The 14849-nt window shown below is 41.7% G+C and overlaps 1 protein-coding gene across 4 annotated transcripts in view; it reads right to left on the reverse strand.

Moving 5' to 3' along the window:
- Positions 1 to 3117, reverse strand: part of LOC114774023 (tyrosine-protein phosphatase non-receptor type 13-like) — a 65725-nt gene extending 62608 nt beyond the window's left edge. For 3 of the 4 annotated variants that reach the window (XM_028966047.1, XM_028966051.1, XM_028966050.1), the window contains exons 1-3: positions 2913 to 3117; positions 1947 to 2087; positions 1629 to 1783 (exon numbers count right to left, since the gene is read on the reverse strand). In XM_028966047.1, coding sequence (XP_028821880.1) covers positions 1629 to 1783; positions 1947 to 2070 — 279 coding nt within the window. In that variant the 5' untranslated portion in view covers positions 2071 to 2087; positions 2913 to 3117. Of the gene's footprint in view, positions 1 to 1628; positions 1784 to 1946; positions 2091 to 2912 lie in introns of all 4 variants that reach the window. The other variant, XM_028966049.1, reaches the window with a different exon arrangement.
- Positions 3118 to 14849: the final 11732 nt, after the last annotated feature.

Consider the following 14849-nt stretch of genomic DNA (forward strand, 5'->3'; position numbering starts at 1 on the left):
AATTTGGTTCTGTGATTGGTAAAAGTATTTTGCAGGTTGTAAAGTAGTTTTTATTAAATGTCTGTTTTTTTAGTTTTAAAACATATAGGACAAATGAAAAGTAATAAAGAGCAAATGCAGTAAGCAACTTTCAGTTATTTAACCAGTTTCCATCTATATATCAAATACCATTTCCCTATTAATCTAATCACAACCCAAATTCCTGATAAGTTGGGACGTTGATTTGAAATAAAATGAAAACTGAACGATTTTCAAAAACACATGAACAACAAAAAAAACACAGATAAGACAACAAATTTCCAAACTGTGAAAGGCCAGTGGTCTGATAAGTGGTGAATCTGGAACTGGGGTTCTGTGGTTTGTCCTTGATGTGGCAGTTCATGCGTGTGTTGATGGGGTTCTGCATGTTATGTGATGAGAGCGTGCACCTGCGGGCTGTGTGTCCTGTGAGGTGCCCGACCCTGTTGGTAGTGTAGTCACCCTCCCTCCTCGTAGATCCTGTGGCTGGTCTGCCTTGGGGGCACTTTCCGCTCTGAGTGCTGGGTTTGGCCCCCTGATGGGATTCCCTTTTCATGTCTTTGCTCTGCGGGGGATATAGTCACAGCTGATCCAGCTGTGGCTCTGCCCATTGACCAAGAGTACCCAAAACACTGAGTGCTGGGCATGCCCCCTTGCACCTGCAGCCCACACTATAAACGGGCTCTTGCAACTGGGAATTCTCCTTTATCCACTAAATGAGCTAATTTCAAATTTGATGGATACTACAGAAAACTGTTTTTGGCGGGACAAGTCATCTCATGGGGAGTGGGCACTGGAAGAGCTGGGGAGGATGGCCGGAGGCGCTTGGCCTGAGGCCGCACCGCAGCATGGTGGGAGGGGAACTCTGGCTCCGTGTGGAGCAGCGGTGAAGGAGGCAGGGAGATCAGGCTGGGGTGACTGTGATAAAGTTAAAATTGACTTGGGTTCTTTAAGTCAACACTTAACAGCAGCAAAAAAAGTAATGGCCAAAAAAATTAAAGATGGTCAGAGGCTCTCTAATCTGAGAAATAGTCCAAATTTTAAATTTCTTGTTGATAATCACAGGCTCTGTAAAAGTTATGTTTTGGAAGGAACTAGGAATGCTGAAAGGTATACAAAGGTTTTAGAGCAACATATGCCACCCTCCAGACAACGTCCTTGTGTATTTCAGGAGGAAAATACAAAAATCACATACTGCAGCTCTTACAACAACGTAGAGAATATAATTGAGTGAAAAATACATCAAAGACAACCACAAGCTCTTCAACAGATGAAAACCAACGTCAGGAAAGATGGCAAAAAATTCCAGCACCAAAATCATAAAATTGATGCCCAGATTTTTTCTGAAAAAAGAGGAGATGCTACAAAATGCTAACATGCCCCTGTAACAACTTTTTTGAGATATGTAGCAAGCATCACTTTGTTGAAACATTTATTATGTTATCTGTGTTCTGTTGTGAAATAAATATTGGCTTATGTGATTTGAAAGTCTTTTTGTGTTCATTTAATTCTAATTTGAAGAAAATTCCCAGCTTTTTTGGAATTCCGGTTGTAAAAAACGATCAGTCTGGCATGAATGTCAGAAAGAGTAGTGTATGTGTGTATAAGACCTTCTCAATAGCGCATTTTGTGGACAGCTGCCGTCCCTGCAGCATCTCTGGGGCAGTGAACATGGACACAGCGTCTGACAAGGCACAGTTTTTAAATGCCAACATGCCAGTTCCAGACAGCAACATGGAGCTTGGGGTGATGATGCTACCTTGAGCTGAAAATACATTAAACATGCACACATATAGTATACGACAACAAATACTGCAAATGTCCTGACATAAGATAGCTTTTGAAAAACACTTGAAAAGAGGGTGGGTTGACAAATATTCAGGCCAATCCAGCATTTGATTCTGTCACTGTCACTCCATACTCTGTACCTTTGTAGGCAAGGCCCAGCAGAGACTCAGCAGCCCCTAGCAGAAGGGACCAGACCTCATCCTCCACCAGAGGACCTCCCCTTGCTTCCAGCACTTCTGCCAGGGTCACAAATGTTCTGCTCATCCCTTACTCAACACACACTGCTTAGACCAGGAAAGAAAGACCATTAAAGAAAGCTAGAAGAAAATGCAAATATAAATCATATTCAAATAAAATTAATTGTGACTTAGGAAACAAGCCATTCTCACATGCACAATGACCTTTGTGCCAGTTTACACATCTAGCGCTAGGGCTCATAGTCTGAAGAAAAGCAGGAAGTGTAATTTAATTAGGGATGACCAGGGATCCAGGGATGACCAGATTAAAGCCTGGGGTGAATCCTCTATATGCACAATAACATGAACACCTTTAAGAACTAATTCATACTTCAGCACGTAGAGTTTGGGAAGTTATGTCCATGTTGTGTTAAAGGTTTCAGTTCATATACTGCAATACATGCGGTAATTAATAAATATTCTGCAGCATTTGGAACAATGACATTATTCAGCACGACCTGGTTATCAAAGGGAATCAAGACTTATAATTTAATTCAGGTTACTTTGTCTACAAGTCCAAGGATAATATGAGAAGCCATGATTACAATATAATTAGTAATAATTCACATTAACATTCACATAAATTTACTTATTAATTAGAAACATTTAGAACCTGATCTGAGAACAGACCTGGGGAAGATGGATATAAGCCTTTAGAGTATTTTTTTTTATTTAAGTCATAAACTGTATCATATTTAGATTTCATTCTGTTCATTGAATCCAGGTGATATCAGAAAATAATTAAGTAGTGAATTTTTTAAGTAGTGATTTTACAGTTTTACCAATGACCCAATCACACCCCATAAATATTTAAGTATATTATTAAAAACTTTGCATAAACATAGAGTACTACTTAGAAGACATACATACCTTCTGGCTATTGGTTGGGACTGTGCTGCAATCCTGTCATTTACAATCCTGTCATTTACAAAAAACACGGCCATGAACATCCTTCCAAAATAGATTTTTTCATTAGAGAGACGTCCTGCAGAAATCCGTTTGTTACACAGTTTAAACTGCTGTGCTTTGTTTTAAAATGCATAAGACGTTCATGCACGCAGCTAGACTGACCCTATTCTTAGAGCACTGCAATAAAACCTCAATTGGATTACAGGAACAGTTAAGAGGTGACAGGACTTCTGATCACATGACCCTTTACTCCAGACATTACTAATCAATGACAATATATATGGACTTATATGTACCTCAACTGTTGGGATGCAATTTAATTAATAATTTATTAATTATTCATTATGACCTTCTTGGCATGTAGTAAGGTAATAATGAATATTGGCAGATGTTAGGACTGATTGTAGGGCTTGGAGAGGAGGAAAACAACTGACACTGACTACATCCTGGACTCCTCCAACCCTACAACTGTAGGACTTATTATTATATCATCCCCAACCCTGCACTGACACCATTTGCAGGTTCACTCTACCCTGGAAGGGGGTCCCTCTCTGTATCACTCCTTCCCAAGGTTTCTTCCTTTCTTTTTTTCTCTCTCCTAGAGTTTTTTTGTGTGGAGTTTTTCCTTGTGTGCAGAAGGGTCAAGTGTGGGGGGTGTCAACTGTAGGGCCTGTCAAAGCCCATTGAGACATACTGTATGTGATTTTGGGCTATATAAGAAATAAATGTTGTTGTTGTTGTTGTTGCTTCTGGCTATTGTTCAGGTATGGCTCCTTGACCAATGGTCAGAGGTTTCTGAAATTATTTGCATAATTTGTGGTGTTGTCAGCCAGTTGAGGAGGAGATAAGGAGTGAGGATTTATTTACTAAAACAGCGGGGTATTGCAGTGCAATAATATTTGCTATTTTTACAGGTCAGTCAAACCACAGAAAACATGAAGAAGAGATGGAATTAATCTCTATAATGTCCGTAATGTCCGTCTTCTCTAAATATGTATTTTATTCTTTTGTATCTTTATTGGCTACTTAGTTGCACCCTAGTTGTGGCAATGATTTCATTATATGGGTGTCTGTATTGTTGGTATCATGTTTAGAACAGAAATATATTAATAAAATCTAAAATTGTTCTTATGCAGACACAATTGCAATTGCAAACACTCGACACTAAAACACTAATGAATATGTGAGATTTTAATGAATAAATGAAACACTGTGGCCTGAAAACTGAACACAAAATGAAAAGGAAACAGAGTAGTAGAAACAGTGTCAATGGACCAAGTGCCACAAAGGTTTGGAGTGAAGGGCACTGCCAGGTAGGCATAGCTTTGCCATGACCATAACTCCAGATGGCAGCCTGCAGGGGGTAGCAAAAGCAGCCAGGATGGATGTCGAGCCCAAGATCTCCATATAGAGATTGAGCAACACTAACATTAGGCGGAGACCACACCCCTGAGAGAGGAGAAACAGATTTTTAATAACAGGTGCAGCTGGTGCAGACCGAATCCCCACACAAATGTGCATTGCCTTGCTGGATAAAGAGGTGTGATACTAACATTCAAAACTCACTCTTTACACTTTGCGCTTTTTCTACAGTCACTCATGAGCAAGATGTGTCAGCAAACACAATGATTTTGACCACAGATGTTATGGGTTTTTTTAAATGAACCAGAAAAGCAGCTACAGACTGCCTGTGGATGTTAGCACAGTGCCCAGGAAGGTGGTGTTCTACAGGTACTCCTGCACACATATGTCCTAAATTTTTGGAGAAGATTGCTGCGTTTCTTCTAGATAAAACATTCTTATCTCCAGCAACTAACCTAACTCCCAACAAGAGCATATTAGAATGATGGAGGCTGAGGACACTGCGGACAGACCCTTGGATATCGAATTGATTGCCTCTGGTCCAATTAATACTGCAGAGATTGGAGTTCAGGAAGGCACTTGCTACAGAGCGGCAGAGGCAGGTGTCTTTGTGCTGCTTTTACCAGAAAATAGAAAGCTCCTGTGGCAGTGTAGGGTGGTAGCCTAGTGGGTAACACACTCGCCTATGAACCAGAAGACCCAGGTTCAAATGCCACTTACTACCTAAGTTGCTCCAGGGGGACTGTCCCTGTAATTACTGATTGTATGTGGCTCTGGATAAGGGCGTCTGATAAATGCTGTAAATGTAAGTATTTAGTTTGAAGTTCAGGATCTTTTCGTTTTCTGGACAAGGTTGTTGTCTGCCTCCATCAGTGTGATTGTCACCCTTAGTGAGCAGTGGTCAGCCATGAAAGGCACCCGGGGAGCCATGTGTGGGGTGCTTTGTTCAATGGCACCAAACTGGATTCGAACTGGCAACCTTCTGATTACGGGGCTGCTTCCTTAACCGCTAGGCCACCACTGTGGTCGGAGCTATCATCTGCAAATCTATAATGATTTTTCAGTCATGGGTGATGTTCTGGAGGTGTTTGAAGACCAGCCACTCATACCACTTCATGTGTGATTTCACATAGCTGCTCAAAATCAAATATAACAAATAATAGCATGTAGTCCTATAAATTTAGTGCTATAAATTAGATTAAATTAGAGCAAGCCTAATCTTGTTTATCGTTTATCGGTTTATGAATAAAAGCAGCAATGACATTTGTGCATCACGTTGCATTTGCATTTGTTGTCAGTGTTACATTTATTTGTAAGTCCTAAAATATATTTGTGAATCTTGTTACATTAGTTGTTGAATCAAGAAATATATTCGTGATTTTTTTTTTTTTACTTTGATCATTGGAATTACAGCATGAGCATGAGCAATAACAATTTTCTCAAATGAATTTTTAAACTAAACTATCTCCATACCAAACTTCCTCAGCCTCCTCAGAACTACAGCTGCCGTTGAGCCTTTTACATTTATGGCATTTGCCAGATGCATAATCCAGAGCCACATACAATGTGCTTTCATGTCACCATCAATGTAGTTATCAGTTCTGGTTCACTAGGCCTCAAACCATAAACATAATAATTTATTTCACTCTGTTGTAGTTTCTCTTGCATTAGACAAACTATAAGAAAGCCACAAGTTAGTCTTGTTAGTCAAGTTAGTCTTTTCACAGGGTTTCACATCAGGAATCAATTGCGGGGGAATCTAGGATAAAACCATGTGTGCGCTGGTTTGATTTTTAATAATCAGCGACAAGCAGCCAGTTTCAGACACATAAAAACCAGGACGTAAAGAGTCAACAAATAAGAGGTCGTTTTAAAGCATCTTCACATCTATACCTTCCAAGATAAGTGGAATGCTGAACTGGCAATTTTGGTGTTTTTGGGATAGAAAACACAAATAAAAAACTAATTTCATTTTAGCACAGGGATATCAATTTGTCATGATCCGGACCGGCAGGGGTGACTCCAGGTCCGGAGTTCGGCCCGGAGTTTCATGTTTGTTTCGTGTAATGTTCCCTGATCGTGTTCACCTGTTGTATATTTATATAATTGAATAAAGTTATCCGGTTCGTGTCTGTTCTCCGTCGGGTCAACTGCGTGTTGATGTTCCCTTGTCATGTGTAGTTTGTATTAAGCCCCTGTCGTGTGAAGTCATGCGTATGCGTCCTCCTTGATCGCCATGTCCAGCCCAACGTGACACAATTATAAATGTGTTTGTCTTAAAATGATACACATGTGTACCAGGTTTGGGGCATGTAGGTTAAACTGTCTTTCCACTGCAGGAAAAAAACATGTACGCCGGGTTTGCAATGTCAGCATTAAATCACTGTTCAACATATGATAAAGTCCTTATCAGTACTTCAAATGGAACTTCTTGACAAAGTCATGCCCAAATTTCAGTATTTGTGGTGATGCTGGCTGAAGGAGGGCTGCAGGCCAAGTGCAGTCAGTTTGTGGGTGAGTTTGTGGGCGATGACCATGTTCAGGCAGAGCTGTAATCAACAAAGAGTATGACAGTGTTGTAGGAGTAAACGGCAACTGAGGAGTCGCCGATTTCTGTGGAACACCTGTGCTCGATTTCTGTGGAACACCAGTACCCTCCCACGGCACTCCAACAAGCTTCGTGCCTGCAGACGTGGCATCTGCAATTCCCTCCTCCAGACAGTGAGACATGTTGCACCCCCAGGGAATCTCGAAATAATTCTCCACATAGCTCTGCTAAATGTCAGATCGCTAGCCAACAAAATGCTCCTGCTGAACAACTTTTTTACCTCCTATGACCTTGATTTTATGCTTCTGACTGAGACCTGGCTCTGGACTGGTGAAAATGCTCCATTTTTTGGAAGTTTTTATCATAGGTTGCCATAAGGTATGATTACTTTTTAATTGCTGGGCATTTTAATATTCATGTCTTTTGTCAGACAAAGCCTATGGTGAGCGATTTCTAAATCTTATTGACTATTTTAATGTTGTGCAGTCTGTGGCTTGCTCGACTCATGAAAAAGGACACACACTGGACCTTGTGTTATCGTACAGACCATATGGCTGTACTTTTCTCTATCTCTTTTCCCAATTTTAGAGCTAAAACCTGTTTCTACATGTCAAATATGCAGAGTAACTCCACAGACACCAACACTTTTATGTTCAATATCTTGTAATGAGAATGAAAATCCTTCCTCTAGTACTGAGCTGCTTTTAAATCACTTCAGTTCCCTCTGCACAAATGTTATGGACTCTGTTGCACCGCTCAGACACAAGCGTGCTAAAACGTTGTCTGAATGATGGCAAAATAACTCTCTCTTTGTCCTACGACGTCCTACAGAGAGTAAGTGGAAAAAGGACAGGTCTAAAGATATTCTCAATGATTGTCTCTCCCTCTACCTCTACGCAAGATAAATGCACAGTCTGCCTGTCTGCTCACTGGCAAGCAAAAGTGTGACCACATTTCCCAGATTCTGGCCTCACTTTATTGGTTACCTGTGAAGTTCAGGATAGAGTTTAAGATCTCGCTAATTTTTTTTAAAGCTCTTAACGGGTCAGTACCTCTGTGACCATCTCCACATCTACAGTCCAGCAAGACAACTTCAGTCATCTGACCAGCTGCTCTTGACCATCCCTAGGTCTAAGCTAAAGACTCAAGGAGATAGGGCATGGATAGGGTCTGGCATGTTAGATCTGCTCCCACTCTAAAGGTTTTTAAGACAGAGTTAAAAACTCTCCTTTTCTCTGCAGCTTTTATTTACAACTGGGTAAGGAGTGATGTTTATTGTTATTTTTGCAACTTTTATGTCCTATGGTTATGTTTTATTGCTTTATGTCCTGCTTTTATGCTTTTATTATTTTATGTTTTTAATGTTTTATGCTTACTTGCATTTATTCTTAGCTGTCCATTTTATGTAAACATTACCTTGTACAGCACCTTGGTCAACTGGTTGTTTATAGGTGCTCTATAAATAAACTGAACAAGAACTTTGTTTTTTTAGTAGTAGATGGAACAGTGAAGGGCATCTGAATGGTGTCTGATGTTGACCTGTTTGGCCGGTAGGCATACATCAGGGGCTCTGGGATGTTTCTCACCAAGGAACTTTGTGTCTTGACAATCACCACACAAAATTTGTCGATGTTCAGTGGAGAGTGGTTCTCTTTTCTGTTCTCTTTTGTAGTAAACAATCATCACTTTCATTTTGTTCATGTTTAGAAACAGATTGTTTCACAGATTATTGCACCTCTTCTCTGTAGGCTGACTCATCATTCTTGCTGATGAGACCCACCACAGTCGTGTCATTGGTGAACTTGATGATGTGGTTGGAGCTGTGCCTTGCTGCAAAGTCAGCAGGGTGAACAGCATTGGGTTTAACACACAGCCCTGATTAGCTGTAGTACTCAGTGTGGTAGTGCTGGAGATGCTGTTCCCGATCCGGACAGACGATGGTCTCTCAGTCAGGAAGTCCAAGATCCACTTGCAGAGGGAGGTGTTCAGGCCCAGAAGGCTCAGATTCTCAATCAGGTGCTCAGGAACAAAGATGCTGAATGCTGAACTGAAGTCTATGAATTTGTGTGTATGTGTCCTTATTGTCCAGGTGGGTGAGGGTCAGATGCAGGGTGGTGGCGATGGTGGCATCCGTGTAGTGGTTCAGACAATAGGCAAATTGCAGTGGGTCCAGGGTGGAGGGCAGCAAGGTCTTCATGTGCTTGCCTCTATCATGATTGGCGTAAAATTAAAAACATTTCATTGGCCACTTTTTAAAGCAGGTGACATTGCCTAACAATTACACACCTATTTTCAAACACTCAGTTTTGGTTAAAATATTAGTATTCATCAATGAGCAAGTTAAAGAATCAGTTTTATCAAAACATCAGTCTGGTTTCACAAGCACTTCTGCTATAAATGTTCTAAAGGATATAGCCTGTGATAGGAAACATTGTGTGTATCTGTGTATTGATCTGTATAAGGCATTTGACACAATTGACCACAACATATTAGTGTATAGGCTTGAAAGTGTGCAAATGTCTCAGCAGTCAGTGGTTTGGCTTATTGGCTGCCCCAACGATCACAATTTGTGCCAGTCTGTAAAGGTGTCCTAGTACTCAGACCACATTTATTCACTCTATGTATAATGTGTGGGAGAGAATGTCCAACTCGCATTTTTCTATTTTCCATACATTACTAATTTACTAATTAGTAATGGATGGAAAATATTTACCAAATCTACTCTTACTTATTCTCCAATTAGTCTGATAATAGACTGTAAACACATTAATCAGACACAAAATCCAGAGTGCCTTATTACAGGGACAGTCCCCCCTGGAGACACTCAGGGTGTGTGTCTTGCTCAGGGACACAATGGCAGTTAGTGGGTTTTGAACCAGGGACTTTATAGGCGAGTGTCCTACCCACTAGGCTACTACTGCAAGGATAGCTTTATCAATATTGAGGAGACCAAATTCCAACTCTATGAAGGAATTTATATGTTTTCTATAGGAAACTATGTGGGAGTATTTGTTTGTGTGTGTGTGGAGTGAACCATGCTTTGAGTATGAGGTGTTTCAGTTTATGTTTTGAATTTGTTCCAGAGACAGTACTATTGAATGACAAAAAGAGTGTAATATTTAATATACAATTTAATTCTTTCTTTGAAATGTGTATTTCATATTTTTCTAATCTTATTTGCTTCAACTAATCTGTAGTGTATTAAACTACATTTACAGTATTCCTTTTACCATCGTACTTAATTCCACTCTAATTCTCTGTAATATTCTTCCATTGCTTGAAATAGAATAAATCATGTTAAAATTTTTAATGGAAGTTTCCCAATTTTAATGAAACCAGGACTTTACCTATTATAATATTTAGTATTCAGGTCACATGCAATAAACAGTGCAAAATGACAGTACATTATGATGCAGGCGAAGGGCAGAATCATATTCCACCTGGCCCACAAGGTGGTGCCATATCTCTGTTAACCTTCAAATTTATCTATTGAACGTTACAGCTGTAATAGCCCGAATACACAGCTTTTTTAAAGCCCAGCTTTCTATGTGTGCACTACGAGCGCTACACTAAGAGGGAAAGGAAATGTGTGGGGAAATTAACAGATTTAAAACATAATTGCGAGAGGCAGATACATCACCTCACGATAGTGGCCGAGATTTGCAAACCAAACTAACGTTAAACAAAAATAATTTACAACACGCAAGACTTACATCATACAGAAAAGATAGCATTACAGCTGTAATCTCTGTATCCTAGTTTGTTTCCTTCTCCTGCTTCGGTTGTCTCTCCAGTCCTTGTTGCATTTCTGTTATGCTGTTTTTGTTTTATGTTCTCATTATTTAAAAAGATGACTTGCAGTTGTACCTTGTGCTTTCTCTAGAATGGGACAGAAAAACTGAGCGTCACACAGCATGCACCTACTCAAAGATAAGAGAAAAGGGTGATGAGTGTAAAGATTTTAAGTGTGTAGGCTTCCAATGTGAGGCAGGACATGAGGATTTCCAGTTAGTTTGCTAATGTGTTATGGTGTGATAGCAGTGTGTTCCTGAGTCTGTACTTTTAATAACAATAAACCGACCTTCCTACGAAAACCTTTCCTGTCCCACTCATTAATACTACACCAGCAACATTCCACACAAGCTCATCAGCCTACCCAGAGCTTAATAAACCATCTCGGAACTGCTCAACTAGCCAGATTCCGACGATGAGGACAAATGAATCACTGGAGAGAAATCAAATAATGTCACAGAAGTATAATGGCTTTGGAGAGATGATTGCTGGTGAGGAGTTCTGGTCACATCCATGGACTGAGGGACATTGGAAGGACATTGACACAAAAGGGATTTATGAAACACGCTTTCCAGTGGCCCTTCTTCTGTATATAACAAGGTCTAATCATTCCCACTCAGCAAGTTTCAGCTGATTAGGCCCTGTTAATCAGCCGTGTGCATAGCAGCTGCACGAGGCCAGGCCCTGGCCATTACAGTACCCCCCCTGAAGGGCCCTACTCCGAGGAGGCCCAGTCTCAGACCGCCCTGAGACCACAGGGAGGTGCCTTCAGAGCACGTGCAGGAGCAGTGTCGGTGGACCCCTCCCAGCTCAACCCCTCTTTAGTCCGTTGGGAGGAGCAGGCCCTCTTCCAGTCGTCAGTCCAGTTGCCAGTCGTGGCTGCAAGCTCTTGCCTACCTGCAGTCTATTTGTTGCTGAGCCCCCCCTTGAGGAGGACCCAGGCCTGTGCCTGATCGACCCTCCACACCAGCTATCTGAGGTTCCAGCCCCGTCGTTTCCCTGACCCCTCCTCAGGGTTCTGATCAGCAACGCCACCTGGGGGATGAGAAGACATGGGATAGCTGATAGATGGCATGGCACAACCGCAGATATCGGCAGAGAGCAAGATGCTGCACTGCTGATGGTGGTGTGAGTGCAGTGATGATAGTAGGCAACCCCTGTGGACTCCTCTGGCGCGCCAGGTGGTGGTGGAAGGCGTAAGCAGGGAGTAGGTACAGGTGGTTGCCAGGAGGGGACAATTCTCTGCTGTGGACTGGAGTGCTGGGACAGTGCTTCTGGCCTGCGGGGGGAACATCTGCGCAAAGGGGGAATGAGTTTACTATTAATGCAGGACAGGTGGGGTTACCTCAAGGCAGAATCAGGCCAGTGACAACTCGTTGCATTCTTCACCCAGCTCCCCACTCCATCTCACCACGAAACCCTGAGGTCCTCGTCACATGGGTCCACACCGCACTGGAAACGATCCAATGGCTGAGGGAGGAAGGAAACGCAAGCAAAGGACATAGACACAAAAAGGTATTTATTAAACAAGAACAGCACGAGGGTCAAAAAGGGAGAGAGTATAATAATAAACTAATCTCACCCTTTTGCCAGGAACTGAAACTAAACACATCAGGTAAGGTTCAAGGTCTAGGTTAATGTTGCCATGTTTTCCAGTAGCTTCTCTTATCTACTGTATATAACAGGGCCAAATTGTTCCCATTCAACGAGCTTCAGTTGAGAATGATTAGGCCCTGTTAATTAGCCGTGTGCATGGAGTAACCACATTTACTACCATTGTGTCCCTGAGTGAGATATGCAAATATCACTCATGGGATAAATAAAAACGAACTGTATTTAATAAAATACACATGCAAATGTTTTATGCTATTAAAAATGCTATAAACTAAATTAAAAATGCATTCAAAAACAAAATGCAGGGAATTTCATTTTACCAACAGCCTCCGTTCTTTCAAATTTGCCAGCATCCATTCATTAAAATATGCTTGCTCACAGTTTTTGAAGAAACTCTGCTGGTGACCACAGATCTTTTTTTGTAGGCTTCCTCAAATCATTCCTTTTCTACATGTAGGGAACCAATAGCATCACTTCCAGATAACAGGAGTCCAGGATGCAACAGCCATACTTGGCAATAGCAGGGAAATATGAAAGGAGGGAGTCTGGTGCAGGCATGCAGGGATCCGCCTGTTCATCCTACTTGTAGTTGGCCTCCATGCAAGGCCGGTTCTCAACAGGTATGTATGAGGGGGCGCATCGGCAGAAAATAAGTAGGGATGGGGATGGGGTGTTCAGCGTATAAGTGTTTTTGTAATCTATTTGGATTGCACTTTGTCATGAAGGTAGAGCTTCTGCTGGTGTAACTCTTAGGGTAACAGAGACACAAACCCCCTGACCAAAAATCTAATAAATGATTTCTCATCAGATTATAACAACTAAAAACATGACATTTACCTTAATTTGAAGACTAATATCAAATACACTACTCACAATAAGTTAGGGATATTATGAGAGACTTAGATGGGTGGTAATAGCCTAGTGGGTAACACACTCGCCTATGAACCAGAAGACCCAGGTTCAAATCCCACTTACATCCATTGTGTCCCTGAGCAAGACACTTAACCCTAAGTTGCTCCAGGGGGACTGTCCCTGTAACTACTGATTGTAAGTCGCTCTGTATAAGGGCGTCTTATATACTGCAAATGTAAATGTAGTGGATGTCATACATGTGGCGTTTGTTTCATTTCAGACATTTTTGGGATAGGGAAGCAACTGTATTGGGGTGATAGACACACCTCATTTTTTTTCCATACAATGGTCTTATTGTGTACAATACAAAGAGACAACCTTTTTCAATGTTTCATCAATCTGTGGGTATAAAACACTGGTATCAGTATGTCATTCCAAGTTCATCATTCAAACAGCCAAGGACAAGCAGTGTCACCTGGCCATGGCGTGCCTTCGGGTCGGTGGCAGGCAGTCAGATGCTGCTTGTGAACTTGGTGCTTCTCAAAGTGTCATCAGCAGACTTGCATCAAGACACAGAACTACTGGCAGAATTCATGACAGGCCCAGGAGTGGAGCCCCACGAGTGACAGACCACAATGATCAACAGTACCTAAGGACCTATGCACTCATACATCATTATGCAACACCCACACAGCTGCAGGCCCGTTTACGAGATACGAGGGGTACTAGGGTTTCCAGACAAACCATTTGCAACCAACTCCACCGCTTTGGCTTGAATGCCAGATGACCATTTACATACATTTACATTTACAGCATTTATCAGACGCCCTTATCTAAAGCATTAAAATACCACCAGTGACTTACCTTCATGCCCCCATCCCCCGCCTATCTACATGATTTGCTCACATGGACATTGTAGGAGCCCTTGTGGTGGATATGAATCTACATGAACACCCTGACCGACCTGAAGCTACACGGTCTGTGTATTTTCCTTGCTTGGACCACTTGTAGTAGGTCCTGCCGACCAGGAACATCCCTGAAGAACTGCAGATCTGGGAGATACTAATACCCAACCTTCTATTCATCACACTCTACTCCTTGTTGCTCTAATCCAAAATATCCTACACCAAATATATCCCAGGTGGAACAGTAACCGTTTCATCTGTCAATGGTGCTAATGTTCTGAATATTTGATCTCCATATTATGACTTGTGCCAGATCATCTCCACCCTGCATAGTCACAGCCCTGACCCAAAGTGAAAACAGACGGAGCGACCTGTAAGCGTGTGTGTGTGCGCATGCGTGTTCTGTATATATAATTCCACAGGCGGAGAGGTGTATAGAAGGCAGGAGGAGAAAAAGAAAAGAATATATGAGGTTTGACCACTAACTGAATGTAATATCTGTGTTTCCAGTGGAAAGAAGACCAGATTCATAAGAGACAGCCTGAAATATTTCACGTGCGGGTTTCTTTCATGTGCACACGCAGAAGCCAACAGACAAACCAACAGCAAGTGAGTAGCATTTTCAGCTGGGGCCCTGAAGCATGTGTGTGTGTGCATGTATTAACTTTGTGAACATTCAACAAGTAATGTTGTGTCCATGTTGGAGCCACGGTTGCTGCTCAGCGTTCCTGACACTCCCTTAATGTCTTCACTGGTGTGTGTGTGTGTGTGTGTGTGTGTGTGTGTGTGTATCCATATCAAGGACATCAGCATTTTTTAACAGCA

Source organism: Denticeps clupeoides, chromosome 2 (assembly GCF_900700375.1).
Source record: "Denticeps clupeoides chromosome 2, fDenClu1.1, whole genome shotgun sequence".
NCBI classification, from domain to species: Eukaryota; Metazoa; Chordata; class Actinopteri; order Clupeiformes; family Denticipitidae; genus Denticeps; species Denticeps clupeoides.